Below are 15,633 nucleotides of genomic sequence, written 5' to 3' on the forward strand. Positions count from 1 at the left end.
TGGCCTTCACAGAACCCTGACCTCAACCCCATCGAACACCTTTGGGATGAATTGGAACACTGACTGCGAGCCAGGCCTAATCGCCCAACATCAGTGCCCGGCCTCACTAATGCTCTTGCGGCTGAATGGAAGCAAGTCCACGCAACAACGTTCCAGCATCTAGTGGAAAGCCTTCCCAGAAGAGTGGAGGCTTTTATAGCAGCAAAGGGGGACCAAATCCATGTTAATGCCCATGATTTTGGAATGACATGTTCGACAAGCAGGTGTCCACATACCTTTGGTCCTGTAGTGTAGCTTATGACAACGTTATCATTTATCTATGACCCTTAGTAACGCAACCCAGATAATCCACTTAAATACATTATTCAGAACTTTTCTTCACAAGAAATGATTTCCAAATGATCTCCTTTAATAATGTAGCAGGTCTGACTCTTGTAGGAAGTCTTTCAGAATCTGAGGCGACAGAATCCGCCCCCTCCAGCCACGACTGAGCCGACACTGGCACATCCCTACCTGCAAGGCCTGGTTAAAACTTCAAGGAGCGTCAGAGGGAACTGAAGATTTCTGTCTTCGTCAGAAGTAGCCTAACCTATTCCTACATCCATTTTTTGGTTGTTGTTGATTTCCCTTAGTGATGTGGATCAGCCCATATGCAGCTTTCTATGAGTGAAGGATATAAGTGGCCTTATGAAACTTAAACCTATTCAAAACACTTTCACACCCTTCCACCACATGTCTCTTGTGTACAAGTATGCGGATATAAATTATAGCTGAATGACAGAAATTGCCATCAGAGATGTTTGTAATTGAAACAAGAAGCTCGAATTGACATTAGATTTATTGACATTTGGCCTATCCTGTACTCTTGAAAAATCATCATTAACTTCCTGAATCTGTGAGTAAAAGCAGGGGATTGGTTGAAGTCCCAGTGTGTTGATGTGTCATGATGAATGACTCATGATGTGTCCATATGTCATTTGCTCTGCCTCTTAGTGTCTGTCACCAACATTTTCTCTCTAAGCTTCTACTACTGCAGCTTACCCAATGCTCCAGTGAGGGGGACCTGCCATGCAGCCTCCCATGTAAATACTATATAACAGGGATCGTCAACTAGATTCAATTTGTTTTCTTGAGCAGATGGTCAGGGGAACGGAACATAATTAAGCAATAAGGCCCGAGGGGGTGTGGTATATGGCCAATAAACATTGGCTAAGGGCTGTTCTTATGCACGATTCAACGCGGAGTGCCTGGACACATCCCTAGGTCATGGTATATTGGCCATATACCACAAACCCCCCGAGGTGCCTTATTGCAATTCTAAACTGGTTACCAATGTAATTATAGCAGTAAAAATAAATGTTTTTTTTATACCTGTGGTGGTATATGGTCTGATACCACGGCTGTCTGTGAATCAGCATTTAGGGATCGAACCACCCAGTTTATAATTACAAATCATTTGTAATAATTTCAAATTGACTGCAAGTAGCCCAAACGGATGTTTGACTAAAACAATCATTTCAAACCTTGTTTACATTTGTATACAATCACGTGTCTCTCTATTATACTTGGGAAAATATTTCTTAAATTAAAATCACTTGGAGCAACATTTCCTGGTGTTTTTGCAGTCTTTTATGTCAAACAATAAAAAATAAATAAAACATTTGCTCAGAACTTGGGGGGCCAAATAAAACCGCGTTGCCAGTTGTGGAATCCTGCAGTATAACTTGGCCTGGGCTATACCTGCTGCTGTTGACCTAAGATATACGCACAGGATCAATCAGACTAACTTTACATTTAGACCTAACTTGTTTTAGGTCTAAAACTGCTATTGGCGTGAATTAGGTTTAGGAAACTTTAGGTTATGCTAACTGTTGTTGCAACTCAAAATGTTTCTGTAACAAATAGGCTACAGAGGTGCATTATGGTAATACCAAGCGGAAGATGGTGATATAGCAGACCAGATAGTGGTTTATTTTCAGGGAAATCTCCAGCAGAACATTATCCTAATCATAACAGGATAGGACTTGTCAGATTCCTTGTCATGTCAGCTGTAATGGAATGTCCATTCCATACTTCTATCCCTGAAGGGTCTGCTCATCTCTGTTGATATTACTTGACATAACTTCCTCCTAGTCAGTTTCCTGATCAAAGACTAGGCCTGTATGAGAAGGATCACAGAAGAAAGGCCTGTAAGTCTCCCATCTTTGATCTTATTCAGTTGTTAACTTTGTTATTATTCTCGAGGCAAGACCCCTTGATAGCCCCACTTCCTTACTGTACAGGGTTCCATGGACAGGATTACTGTACAGGATTCCAACAACACCGTGCTGTAAACTGTTGCCATTGAATTCATTACAGGATCTATTTCTTTGTGAATTTTCCATCAGAGCGTGAGATTTGGCCGGGCTGTCGACTGGCTGTAAGTTAAAGGGGGGCCCAGTGGGCCTGGGATGGCTGGGGGAACACTAACATTACAGTCAGCTGTAGGGGGGCCCAGGATGGCTGGGGGAACACTAACATTACAGTCAGCTGTAGAGGGGCCCAGTGGGCCTGGGATGGCTGGGGGAACACTAACATTACAGTCAGCTGTAGAGGGGCCCAGTGGGCCTGGGATGGCTGGGGGAACACTAACATTACAGTCAGCTGTAGAGGGGCCCAGTGGGCCTGGGATGGCTGGGGGAATACTAACATTACAGTCAGCTGTAGAGGGGACCAGTGGGCCTGGGATGGTTGGGGGAACACTAACATTACAGTCAGCTGTAGAGGGGACCAGAGGGCCTGGGATGGCTGGGGGAACACTAACATTACAGTCAGCTGTAGAGGGGACCAGTGGGCCTGGGATGGCTGGGGGAACACTAACATTACAGTCAGCTGTAGAGGGGACCAGTGGGCCTGGGATGGTTGGGGGAACACTAACATTACAGTCAGCTGTAGAGGGGACCAGTGGGCCTGGGATGGCTGGGGGAACACTAACATTACAGTCAGCTGTAGAGGGGACCAGTGGGCCTGGGAGGCTGGGGGAATACTAACATCACAGTGAGGGGGGCCCAGGGGGCCCGGAATGGCTGGGGGAACACCAACATTACAGTGAGGGGGGAAACCAGGGGGCCCAGAATGGCTGGGGTAACACCAACATTACAGTGAGGGGGGGAAACCAGGGGGCCCGGAGTGGCTGGGGGAACACCAACATTACAGTGAGGGGGGAAACCAGGGGGCCCGGAATGGCTGGGGGAACACCAACATTACAGTGAGGGGGGAAACCAGGGGGCCCGGAGTGGCTGGGGGAACACCAACATTACAGTGAGGGGGGAAACCAGGGGGCCCGGAATGGCTGGGGGAACACCAACATTACAGTGAGGGGGGGAAACCAGGGGGCCCGGAGTGGCTGGGGGAACACCAACATTACAGTGAGGGGGGAAACCAGGGGGCCCGGAATGGCTGGGGGAACACCAACATTACAGTGAGGGGGGAAACCAGGGGGCCCGGAGTGGCTGGGGGAACACCAACATTACAGTGAGGGGGGGAAACCAGGGGGCCCGGAATGGCTGGGGGAACACCAACATTACAGTGAGGGGGGAAACCAGGGGGCCCGGAATGGCTGGGGGAACACCAACATTACAGTGAGGGGGGAAACCAGGGGGCCCGGAGTGGCTGGGGGAACACCAACATTACAGTGAGGGGGGGAAACCAGAAACCTGTTAAAAAAAAAAAGTAATGTAGAGCAGGAAGATCCCCAAGGAGAAGGGCCTGAAAAGGAAGCTACAACAGAATTCTCAGAAGGGCCTGAAAAGGAAGCTACAACAGAATTCTCAGAAGGGCCTGAAAAGGAAGCTGCAACAGAATTCTCAGAAGGGCCTGAAAAGGAAGCTACAACAGAATTCTCAGAAGGGCCTGAAAAGGAAGCTACAACAGAATTCTCAGAAGGGCCTGGAAAGGAAGCTACAACAGAATTCTCAGAAGGGCCTGAAAAGGAAGCTGCAACAGAATTCTCAGAAGGGCCTGAAAAGGAAGCTGCAACAGAATTCTCAGAAGGGCCTGAAAAGGAAGCTACAACAGAATTCTCAGAAGGGCCTGAAAAGGAAGCTGCAACAGAATTCTAGCTCATAGATTACGCCACCAAAATATATATTAAGCCCAATGAAAGTTCCCCTCTTATCCTTGAAGTTCTTCAGTATAACCTCTCTAGTAAGGTTACCATGGGGTGATGAGCCCCCATCATCAAATTTGAAATCGCAGGGCTCACCACTCTGCAGTGTCACATGGTCCCCCTGGCTGTGTCCAGTGTCCCATGGTCATGGGTTGATGTCCCCCTTTGGTGTGGAGAAATCCCTGGCCTCTTTGTCTCCACACTGTCTGGCTTCCCTCCTGCCAATGACTGACTGTGCTGGGTCTGGGCTAGAGAGTCGTCTTCCAGCCAGCCAATGTCCCATGATTCCTGTTTTGGCCCCACCACCATGTGACACTGATGATTCCTGTTTGGGCCTCACCACCATCATGTAACACGGATGATTCCTGTTTGGGCCCCTCCACCACCATGTGACACGGATGATTCCTGTTTGGGCCCCTCCACCACCATGTGACACGGATGATTCCTGTTTGGGCCTCACCACCATCATGTGACACTGATGATTCCTGTTTGGGCCTCACCACCATCATGTGACACGGATGATTCCTGTTTGGGCCCCTCCACCATCATGTAACACGGATGATTCCTGTTTTGGCCTCACCACCATCATGTGACACGGATGATTCCTGTTTGGGCCTCACGACCATCATGTGACAATGATGATTCCTTTTTGGGCCTCACCACCATCATGTGACGCTGTGCGTCTGTAATAATCAACTAATGGATTAGAGACTGTGGTGTATTAAACACTTAAAGAACGTCTTTGTTCCAGTCTGACCATGATGGCTGCTGTTTTGTGGGGGTGGGGGGGTTGTGGAGGGGAAACCACAACTTGGGTTGAATCAAGAAGATAACCTATGCCTAAATGGAGAAGCTGCATGGATTCAAAAACAGTTAGTCTATTACTCAATTTCCTCTAATGGTAAAACAAGTGTACAGTTATACTAGTTGGGAAGGAAGTGTGTCTATTCAGCGTGCTTTCCCTGTAAGATGACCCGTGACTGAATTTTGCTGTGTATTTTCATGTAGGCTTGTTTACGTGCGTGTCTCTAGGCTGTTCTGTAATGTCATCTTATTGAGTGATGCATGCTTTGGCAGCCCGCCAACAAGGACCAGTCAGGAAAGCAAACATCCGGGACCTATAAAATGATTCTCACTGACTGCAGAGAGAATGAAGAGACCAGCTTAACCTGTCCTTGATTTTTATATTTGTGTGTGTGTGTGCGTGTGTGTGTGTGTGCCTGCCTGCCTGCCTGCCTGTGAGGAACTTGCTGATTGGAAGCAGTGTAAGGTTTCATTGTTACCAAACTCGATCACAGCCTTGCGATACTGTAACAGACTCTCTGCTTCATATATCCCACTGGTCCCTATTCTCCACAGAGGAAGCCGTACAGGCTAGTTTATATAGTTCAACACCCATGGTTGCTAGGACATATGTCCCTTACCAAGACAAAGTCAGCCTCATTGGTCTACTGGTTGTATGAATGTGGGATCTATCATCCCATAACTGTCCCAGAGTTTATTTGGAATAGGCTATTTCTTTCTCGCACAGAACGACAAGCTGACCGATAGACTAAGTAAACTTGTCTACTATGTGGGATAGTAGATTGACAAAGGCTAGTGCTTTTGCTGTTCGTTACTCGTCTTGTTGGCTGACAGAAAAGTTAAAAAAGAAATCTTCAAATGCGCTGGGAATTCGGTAAGAAGGACGTACACTGTTGCATCCTCGAGTTGCATGTTCTTTTAATATAAATTAGCATAATCTAAATGTGATTCCTGTCATTCTGAGCACCTTGGGTGGACGCCCTTATCAGGTTATGCACCCAATGCATATGAGTCTGGTAAATTTCTCAAATGTCGAGTACATTTTAAATGCTGCTGGTCAAATGTCCAGCGCCACATTTTCTTAACGGAAACCCTGGCCTGTACTGTACACCAGCTCAGGTGTCGTATAGGCTATCAGTATCACGGACACATACAGTGAGCTCAGTATTGGGACACTGACAATTTTTGTTATGTTTTGGCTCTCTACTGAAATTATACAATGATTATGAGGTTAAAGTGCAGCCTGTCAGCTTTCATTTTAGGGTATTTTCATCCGTATCGGGTGAACCATTTACAAATTACAGCACTTTTTGTACATCGTCCCCCCATTTTAGGGGACCAAAAGTTTTGGGACAAATTCACTTACAGTGCCTTCGGAAAGTGTTCAGACCCCTTGACTTTTTCCACATTTTGTTACGTTACAGCCTTGATCTAAAATGGATTAAATAAAAATAAGTCCTCAGCAATCTACACACAATACCCCATAAAGACAAAGCGAAAACAGGTTCTATGGAATGTTACACATTTATTAAAACTAAAAAACATATCTTATTTATATAAGAATTCAGACCCTTAGCTCTGAGACTCGAAATTGAGCTCAGGTGCATCCTGTTTCCATTGATCATCAGCATTGAAGGTCCCCAAGAACACAGTGGCCTCCATCATTCTTAAATGGAATGTTTGGAACCACCAAGACTCTTCCTAGAGCTGGCCGCCCGGCCAAGCTGAGAAATCAGTGGAGAAGGGCCTTGGTCAGGGATGTGACCAAGAACCCGATGGTCACTCTGACAGAGTTCCTCTGTGGAGATGGTTGTCCTTCTGGAAGGTTTTCCCCATCTCTGCAGTACTCCACCAATCATGAAAACCTGCTCCAGAGCTCTCAGGACCTCTTGGGCGAAGGTTCACCTTCCAACAGGACAACGATCCTAAGCACAAGTCTCTGAATGTCCTTGACTGGCCCAGCCAGAGCCCGGACTTGAACCCGATCGAACATCTCTAGAGAGCTGAAAATAGCTGTGCAGCAACGCTCCCCTCCAACCTGACAGAGCTTGAGAGGATCTGCAGAGAAGAATGGGAGAAACTTCCCAAATACAGGTGTGCCAAGGTTGTAGCATCATACCCAACAAGACTCTAGGCTGTAATCACTGCCAAAGGTGCTTCAACAAAGTACTGAGTAAAGGGTCTGAATACTTATGTAAATGTCATATTTCCGTTTTATTTTTTTATTAGCAACATTTTTTTGGCTTTGTCATTATGGGGTATTGTGTGTAGATTGAGTACATTCAAAAAAACGTAAGGGGGCTGTAACGTAACAAAATGTGGGAAAAGTCAAGGGTTCTGAATACTTTCCGAAGGCACTGTATGTGTATGAAAGTAGTAAGTTAAGTATTTGGTCCCATATTCATAGCATGAGGTGACCATCAAGCTTGTGACTACAAATTTGTTGGATGCCTTTACTGTTTGTTTTGGTTGTATTTCAGATTATTTTGTGCCCAATAGAAATAAATGGTAAATAATGTACTTTTATTTTGTAGTCAATTTTATTGTAAATAAGAATAGAATACATTTCTAAACACTAATACGTTAATCTGGATGCTACCATGATTATGAATAATCCTGAATGAATTGTGAATAATGAGTGAGAAAGTTACAGATGAACGAATATCATACCACCTCCCCAAAAAATGTAACCTCCCCTGTTATTGTAATAGTGAGAGGTTAGCATGTCTTGGAGGTATGATATAAAATGTAACCTTCCCTGTTATTGTAATAGTGAGAGGTTAGCATGTCTTGGAGGTATGATATAAAATGCTAACCTCCCCTGTTATTGTAATAGTGAGATGTTAGCATTTTATATCATACCTCCCCTGTTATTGTAATAGTGAGATGTTAGCATGTCTTGGAGGTATGATATAAAATGCTAACCTCCCCTGTTATTGTAATAGTGAGAGGTTAGCATGTCTTGGGGGTATGATATATGAGCTTCTGTAACTTTCTCACTGCATTGGCAGGACATCAAGGCTACGGCTCTTTCCACACGCAGCTGTCTGTACAGTAACATTTTATTTAACCTTTATTTAACTAGGCATGTCAGTTAAGAACAAATTCTTCTTTACAATGACTGCCTACCCCGGCCTAACCCGGATTGGCGCTGGGCCAATTGTGCGCCGCCCTATGGATCTCCCAATCACGGCCGGTTGTGATACAGCCTGGAATTGAACCAGGGTCTGTAGTGACGCCTCTAGCACTGACATGCAGTACCTTAGACCGATGCGCCACTCGGGAGCCCAGTACAGCCTAGCTCCCTGGTCTCTCTGTTCAGTATCAGTACAGTCTAGCTCCCTGGTCTCTCTGTTCAGTATCAGTACAGCCTAGCTCCCTGGTCTCTCTGTTCAGTAACAGTACAGCCTAGCTCCCTGGTCTCTCTGTTCAGTAACAGTACAGCCTAGCTCCCTGGTCTCTCTGTTCAGTAACAGTAGAGCCTAGCTCCCTGGTCTCTCTGTTCAGTAACAGTACAGCCTAGCTCCCTGGTCTCTCTGTTCAGTAACAGTACAGCCTAGCTCCCTGGTCTCTCTGTTCAGTAACAGTACAGCCTAGCTCCCTGGTCTCTCTGTTCAGTAACAGTACAGTGTAGCTCCAAGCTGGACAGTCTGAACTGGATTAGCAGCTCGCTATAATCTGGGACACTGCAGATTACGCCGGCTTCCATCTCACGGGCCTGCCCTATCCCGGGCCTGAGCTTGTCATGTGACCAACCAACAAATGGAACCTCGTATTTCCTTAGATGGCGGATGTGCAACGGATGGAGGGAGGGGGAGAGTGACCAGGGCTGGATACTGGAGCTGGAAGATTGGTGTAATTATCACAGAAGAGCTCCTGCATGCCATAAACTCTAGCTAGCCTTGCGGCTTTATGCTCTTTTACTTTAAAAACCTCCTGATTGTGCTGAATCAGAATCTGTGCATGGCAGCAATCCACCAGTGGCCTTTGCAATTATTTACAGCAGACAAGCCTAGTTACCGGGTGACTGACTGACTGATTTTGGTGATTGCAGCGTCGACAGAGAGCGAAGGGGAAAGGGAAGGTAACTCATTAACACAACAGAACGACTGTAGTGATGCCGCCTCAGCCTCCCTGTCAGGCTGCTTGTCTAATGAGCCTGCAGCAGAAAGACAGACCCAGAGACGGACAGACCCAGAGACGGACAGACAGACAGACCCAGAGACAGACGGACAGGCTAGGAGGCTAGCCTTGGCTGGAGCTGTGTGTGTGTGTGTGTGTGTGTCCGACCGCAACACACACATACTGACATATAACCCACACGACACACTGTCACAAAACACACACTGTCACGTAACACTGCTACACACACACAACAGAAGTGCCGTGCGCTACCAGACCAGGAGACAGGAGAGGACAATCAGAGCAGTGAGTGAGTTGTGGTCCAGTTGCATGCGCCCTATCACATGCAGACAATTAGTGGCAGCAGCAACAGGGTTCTATGAGGCGTGGTAGTGGGAGCCCGGCCAGCTAGCCAGCCACCTAACCCATCCAGGCAACAGCCATGGACCCTCTGGAGCAGGAATACAAGTCTCCGTTTGACTTTGAGCAGGGCGTGAATAGCAGCTACCTCTATCTGTCTCCCAGCTTCAATGTTACACCACCGGGCTCACCGCAAGTGACTGTCAGAGCCAGAGGTAACCAGAGCAGTGTGTGGGGGAGTGAGTGAGGAACTTTGTATTTGTTATAGGGTGTTTTGGAAAGGGAACGAGCGATGGAGAGGGTCATGTGAGAGAGGGGGATGGATCATTTGAGTTTCTTGATTTGTGAGAGTGTGGGTGGGGGGCATTTGTGTGTGTGTGTGTGTGTGTGTGTGTGTGTGAGACTGCGTACTTTTGCCATCACATCCTGACCTGTTGAGTAAGAGGGTCTGTTTGGAGCAGATGTCAAACAGACATAGTTCTGACAAGCCCACAATGAACACACTCCTAGAAAGAAACCTAGAATGGTTTCAAACCTAAAGTGGTTTAGTCAAACCTAGAGTGGTTTAATGGCATCGCAGGAGCTTAATCAAGCCATGAGAAATACTCTACAAAGATGGTATCATAGGCAAATCCCTTTAAACAAATATTAGTCAAAGAATGAATAACAAAGCGTTTAAGTGACTCTTAACTATGCTGGCAGTCGTGTGTGCGTGTGGCCTTAGGTGATTCAGCAGTCAACACAGTTCAGGGATAAAGGCTAGAAAAATCATGCATTGAAGAAGAAAAAAAAAAAGTTTTTATAATATACTTTTAAATTGATTCCATTTCAGTGAATTTCCTGGTTTGAGAGAGTTTAAATAGGAAGTGAGCCTGTTGTCAGTACAGAAACCAAGGACTCTAGGCCATGTAAGGTAGAAACCCCCATGATCTGGGATGATGGTGTAGGTTACACAGATCTGTCACTGTCAGCAGTATGGAGACCTGGACCGCTGACACCTGAGTGGCACTGCCTTGTCATCAAGAGGAGGGAGGAGAGACAATAGAAAGGGAAAGGTCAGGAAGAGGTGAGAGTGTAAAATGTCTTGAGCATTTGATCTCATTTGATTAAGCATAGATCTGCACAATTTTCTCTCTCATGGAAATGTGATTTATGATTGTGATATTCCAAACTGGGTACATTTCTGTTAGATTGAGACTATTTTGAGCAACATTGATGAGCATGCGTCTACTTGTTAATACTTCTTCTTGAGACCAGCCAGTCTGTTCTGTAGCCTATAAGTGAGAAAGTCACTCTTCACTCTGTTGTTCGTCTTACTTCCTGTCCCTTACCCTGGAACTAACTGTTCAAGTCAAAAAGGACGGATTGATGGAATAGTACATCCTGTTTACTCCTGATCCTGAACAGCCCTCCAGACAGTAGCTAACAAACACCATCTGGTAACACTTTGAAACCTACATAGGGCCTACACAATAACTGCATAACAACATCATATGACACATACATAAACAGTAGCCTACATAAGAATTTTCATAAATGCTTATTTCAACAACCATAAGTTTATACTTCCGTTGTCACAATAATTTCACTTGGGTTATGTATGGGTTATGAATGGGTTATGAGTGTGTTATGTATGGGTTATGAAGTCCTTATGTAGGTATCATTCAAATAAAGTGTTACCACTCAGGATATCCTTTTTGATTTGGGGTGTCAATGTAAATAGTCCGGGTGGCCATTTGATTAATTGTTCAGAAGTCTTATGGCTTGGGGGTAGAAGATGTTAAGGAGCCTTTTGGTCCTAGACTTGGAGCTCCGGTACTGCTTGCCGTGCGATAGTAGAGAGAACAGTCTATGATTTGTCATCTATCAAGTCTGGAAATATGTTGGGAATGTGAGGAGGAGATGCTAGTGTCTGGCTGTAGGAATGTAGGGGGAGGTGATAGTGTGGTCGACCACACTAAGGAAAATAAGGTAATTCCATCTTTTTTAAGTCAGATTCATCACTGGTTTAGTATCAAGTAGCTCCAACCACATTTCTTCATGCTTTCATGAATGGCAATCGAAACCATAAGGTACTGGGACAATCAACCATCATCCAAACGGGTACCAACCACAGACCCATGCCAGCTGTGATTCTGTATGTGAACTTATGTAACCATAGCAACAGTTTGTTTATATATATATATATACATACTGCTCAAAAAAATAAAGGGAACACTTAAACAACACATCCTAGATCTGAATGAAAGAAATAATCTTATTAAATACTTTTTTCTTTACATAGTTGAATGTGCTGACAACAAAATCACACAAAAATAATCAATGGAAATCCAATTTATCAACCCATGGAGGTCTGGATTTGGAGTCACACTCAAAATTAAAGTGGAAACCCACACTACAGGCTGATCCAACTTTGATGTAATGTCCTTAAAACAAGTCAAAATGAGGCTCAGTAGTGTATGTGGCCTCCACGTGCCTGTATGACCTCCCTACAACGCCTGGGCATGCTTCTGATGAGGTGGCGGATGGTCTCCTGAGGAATCTCGTCCCAGACCTGGACTAAAACATCCGCCAACTCCTGGACAGTCTGTGGTGCAACGTGGCGTTGGTGGATGGAGCGAGACATGATGTCCCAGATGTGCTCAATTGGATTCAGGTCTGGGGAACGGGCGGGCCAGTCCATAGCATCAATGCCTTCCTCTTGCAGGAACTGCTGACACACTCCAGCCACATGAGGTCTAGCATTGTCTTGCATTAGGAGGAACCCAGGGCCAACCGCACCAGCATATGGTCTCACAAGGGGTCTGAGGATCTCATCTCGGTACCTAATGGCAGTCAGGCTACCTCTGGCGAGCACATGGAGGGCTGTGCGGCCCCCCAAAGAAATGCCACCCCACACCATGACTGACCCACCGCCAAACCGGTCATGCTGGAGGATGTTGCAGGCAGCAGAACGTTCTCCACAGCGTCTCCAGACTCTGTCACGTCTGTCACATGTGCTCAGTGTGAACCTGCTTTCATCTGTAAAGAGCACAGGGCGCCAGTGGCGAATTTGCCAATCTTGGTGTTCTCTGGCAAATGCCAAACGTCCTGCACGGTGTTGGGCTGTAAGCACAACCCCCACCTGTGGACGTCGGGCCCTCATACCACCCTCATGGAGTCTGTTTCTGACCGTTTGAGCAGACACATTTGTGGCCTGCTGGAGGTCATTTTGCAGGGCTCTGGCAGTGCTCCTCCTGCTCCTCCTTGCACAAAGGCGGAGGTAGCGGTCCGGCTGCTGGGTTGTTGCCCTCCTACGGCCTCCTCCACGTCTCCTGATGTACTGGCCTGTCTCCTGGTAGCGCCTCCATGCTCTGGACACTACGCTGACAGACACAGCAAAGCTTCTTGCCACAGCTCGCATTGATGTGCCATCCTGGATGAGCTGCACTACCTGAGCCACTTGTGTGGGTTGTAGACTCAGTCTCATGCTACCACTAGAGTGAAAGCACCGCCAGCATTCAAAAGTGACCAAAACATCAGCCAGGAAGCATTGGAACTGAGAAGTGGTCTGTGGTCCCCACCTGCAGAACCACTCCTTTATTGGGGGTGTCTTGCTTATTGCCTATAATTTCCACCTGTTGTCTATTCCATTTGCAAAACAGCATGTGAAATTTATTGTCAATCAGTGTTGCTTCCTAAGTGGACAGTTTGATTTCACAGAAGTGTGATTGACTTGGAGTTACATTGTGTTGTTTAAGTGTTCCCTTTATTTTTTTGAGCTATATATATATATATCAATATAATCAATTATAGGAAACTACTGTAACCATAACAAAAGTTGTCTAACCCTAATCAATTATTGGGAACCTCTGTAACCATAACAACAGTTAATCCTAATCAACTATAGGATCAGAGGTCCTAATACACTATATATACAAAAGTATGTGGACACCCCTTCAAATTACTGGATTCTGCTATTTCAGCCAAACCCGTTGCTGACAGTTGTATAAATTCGAGCTCACAACCATGCAATCTCCCTAGACAAACATTGGCAGTAGAATGGCCTTACTGAAGAGCTCAGTGACTTTCAACGTGGCACTGTCATAGAAGGACACCTTTCCAACAAGTCAGTTTGTCAAATTTCTACCCTGCTAGAGTTGCCTCGGTCAACTGTAAGCGCTGTTATTGTGAAGTGGAAACATCTAGGAGCATCAATGGCTCAGCCGAGAAGTGGTAGGCCACACAAGCTCACAGAACGGGACCGCTGAGTGCTGAAGCTGAATCATCCGTCTTCTGCAACACTCACTACCGAGTTCCAGACTGCCTCTGGAAGCAACATCAGCTGTTGCTGAGGTTCATGAAATGGGTTTCCATGGCCGAGCAGCCACACACAAGCCTAAGATCACCAAGCGCAATGCCAAGCGTTGGCTGGACTGGTGTAAAGCTCGCCGCCATTGGACTCTGGAGCAGTGGAAACGCATTCTCTGGAGTGATGAATCACGCTTCACCATCTGGTAGTCCGAAGGACAAATCTGGGCTTGGCAGATGCCAGGAGACATCTATCTGCATGAATGCATAGTGCCAACAAAAGTTTTGTGGAGGAGGAATAATGGTATGGGGCAGTTTTTTTCCACGGTTCGGGCTTAGTTCCAGTGAAGGGAAATCTTAACACTACAGCATACAATGACATTCTAGACGATTTTGTGCTTCCAACTTTGTGGCAACAGTTCGGGGAAGGCCCTTTCCTGTTTCAGCATGACAATGTCCCCGTGCACAAAGCAAGGTACATACAGAAATGGTTTGTCAGTGATCGGTGTGGAAGAACTTGACTGGCCTGCACAGAGCCCTGACCTCAACCCCATCGAACACCTTTGGGATGAATTAGAACGCCGACTGCGAGCCAGGCCTAATCACCCAACATTAGTTCCCGACCTCACTAATGCTCTTGTGGCTGAATGGAAGCAAGTCCCTGCAGCAATGTTCCAACATCTAGTTGAAAGCCTTCCCAGAAGAGTGGAGGCTTTTATAGCAGCAAAGGGGGGGACCAACTCCATATTAATGCGGCAGGTAGCATAGTGGTTAGAGCGTTGGGCTAGTAACCGAAAGGTTGCTGGATCGAATCCCCAAGCTGACAAGGTAAAAATCTGTCCTTCTGCCCCTGAACAAGGCAGTTAACCCACTGTTCCTAGGCTGTCATTGTAAATAACAATTTGTTCTTAACTGACTTGCCTAGTTAAATAAAATAAATAATAATAATAATAATAATAATAATTTTAAAAAATTTAAAATTATTTCGACGAGCAGGTGTCCACATATTTTTGGTCATGTAGTCTATCATTTCCATGATTCACACTGCACAGGCCAACACGAGATTTCGCCAATCAGAGGAAGTTAGGGACAGTGGCTCCCGATTGGCGCAGCGGTCTAAGGCATCGCTACAGACCCTGGTTCGATCCCGGGTTGTCTCACAACCGGCCGTGATCGGGAGTCCCATAAGGCGGAGCACAATTGTCCCAGCATCGTCTGGGTTAGGGCAGGGTTTGGCTGGGGTAGGTCGTCATTGTAAATAAGAATTTGTTCTTAACTGACTTAACTAGTTAAATAAAGGTTAAATAAAGGTTAAATAAAAAAATCAGCAGAATGTGATATTGACAGTAGTATATTAGTTACCTAGTAATTACATAGTTATTTGAGTTGTTATTCCACTTGGCAGTGTGTCTTGTTGATTGACAGCTCTGTTCTGAACTTCCTCTGTTTCTCTCTCCTGCTTTCTCAGAATGTCTCCGTCCAGAAAGGTTATTCATGTGCTGTCTTTCCTACAGCGTACAGCCCTGACTGGCTGCTCAAAGCTCAGTGTCAGACATCCAAGTAGATTTGGGTATATGTGTGTGTCCCCCTGGGCTAGTGTCCATCTTCAGAGGCTATGTCTTAATCTAGCTGGTCCTCCAACTCCCATCATCCACCCCCTGTGGACTATCTTTTCTTTATGTCTTCATCATCTTCCTCCTCTTCAGAAGGAGAGATACTACTCAGGTTGACAGCTAATGTTGCCATGGTCCTACTATGCCTGTGAGGACAGGAAACCCTTTGAGTGTGAGGATGTCTCTCTTAACTCTTTATTTCTCTCTCTCTATCTCTCTGCCCTCTCTCTCTCTACCCCCTCTCTCTCTCTACCCCCTCTCTCTCTCTCTCTACCCCCCCTCTCTCTCTCTCTATCC

The 15,633-nt window shown here is 46.1% G+C and overlaps 1 protein-coding gene across 9 annotated transcripts in view; it reads left to right on the forward strand.

Moving 5' to 3' along the window:
• Positions 1 to 15,633, forward strand: part of LOC106590894 (tumor protein D52) — a 42,880-nt gene that overhangs the window by 11,492 nt on the left and 15,755 nt on the right. For 2 of the 9 annotated variants that reach the window (XM_045694934.1, XM_045694942.1), the window contains exon 1: positions 9,452 to 9,648. The exons of 4 other annotated variants lie outside the window; for them this stretch is intronic. In XM_045694934.1, coding sequence (XP_045550890.1) covers positions 9,516 to 9,648 — 133 coding nt within the window. In that variant the 5' untranslated portion in view covers positions 9,452 to 9,515. Of the gene's footprint in view, positions 1 to 9,451; positions 9,649 to 15,633 lie in introns of those variants that run through there. 3 more of the 9 variants (XM_045694935.1, XM_045694936.1, XM_045694937.1) reach the window with 3 other exon arrangements.

This window comes from Salmo salar, chromosome ssa14, assembly GCF_905237065.1.
Source record: "Salmo salar chromosome ssa14, Ssal_v3.1, whole genome shotgun sequence".
Lineage (NCBI taxonomy): Eukaryota > Metazoa > Chordata > Actinopteri > Salmoniformes > Salmonidae > Salmo > Salmo salar.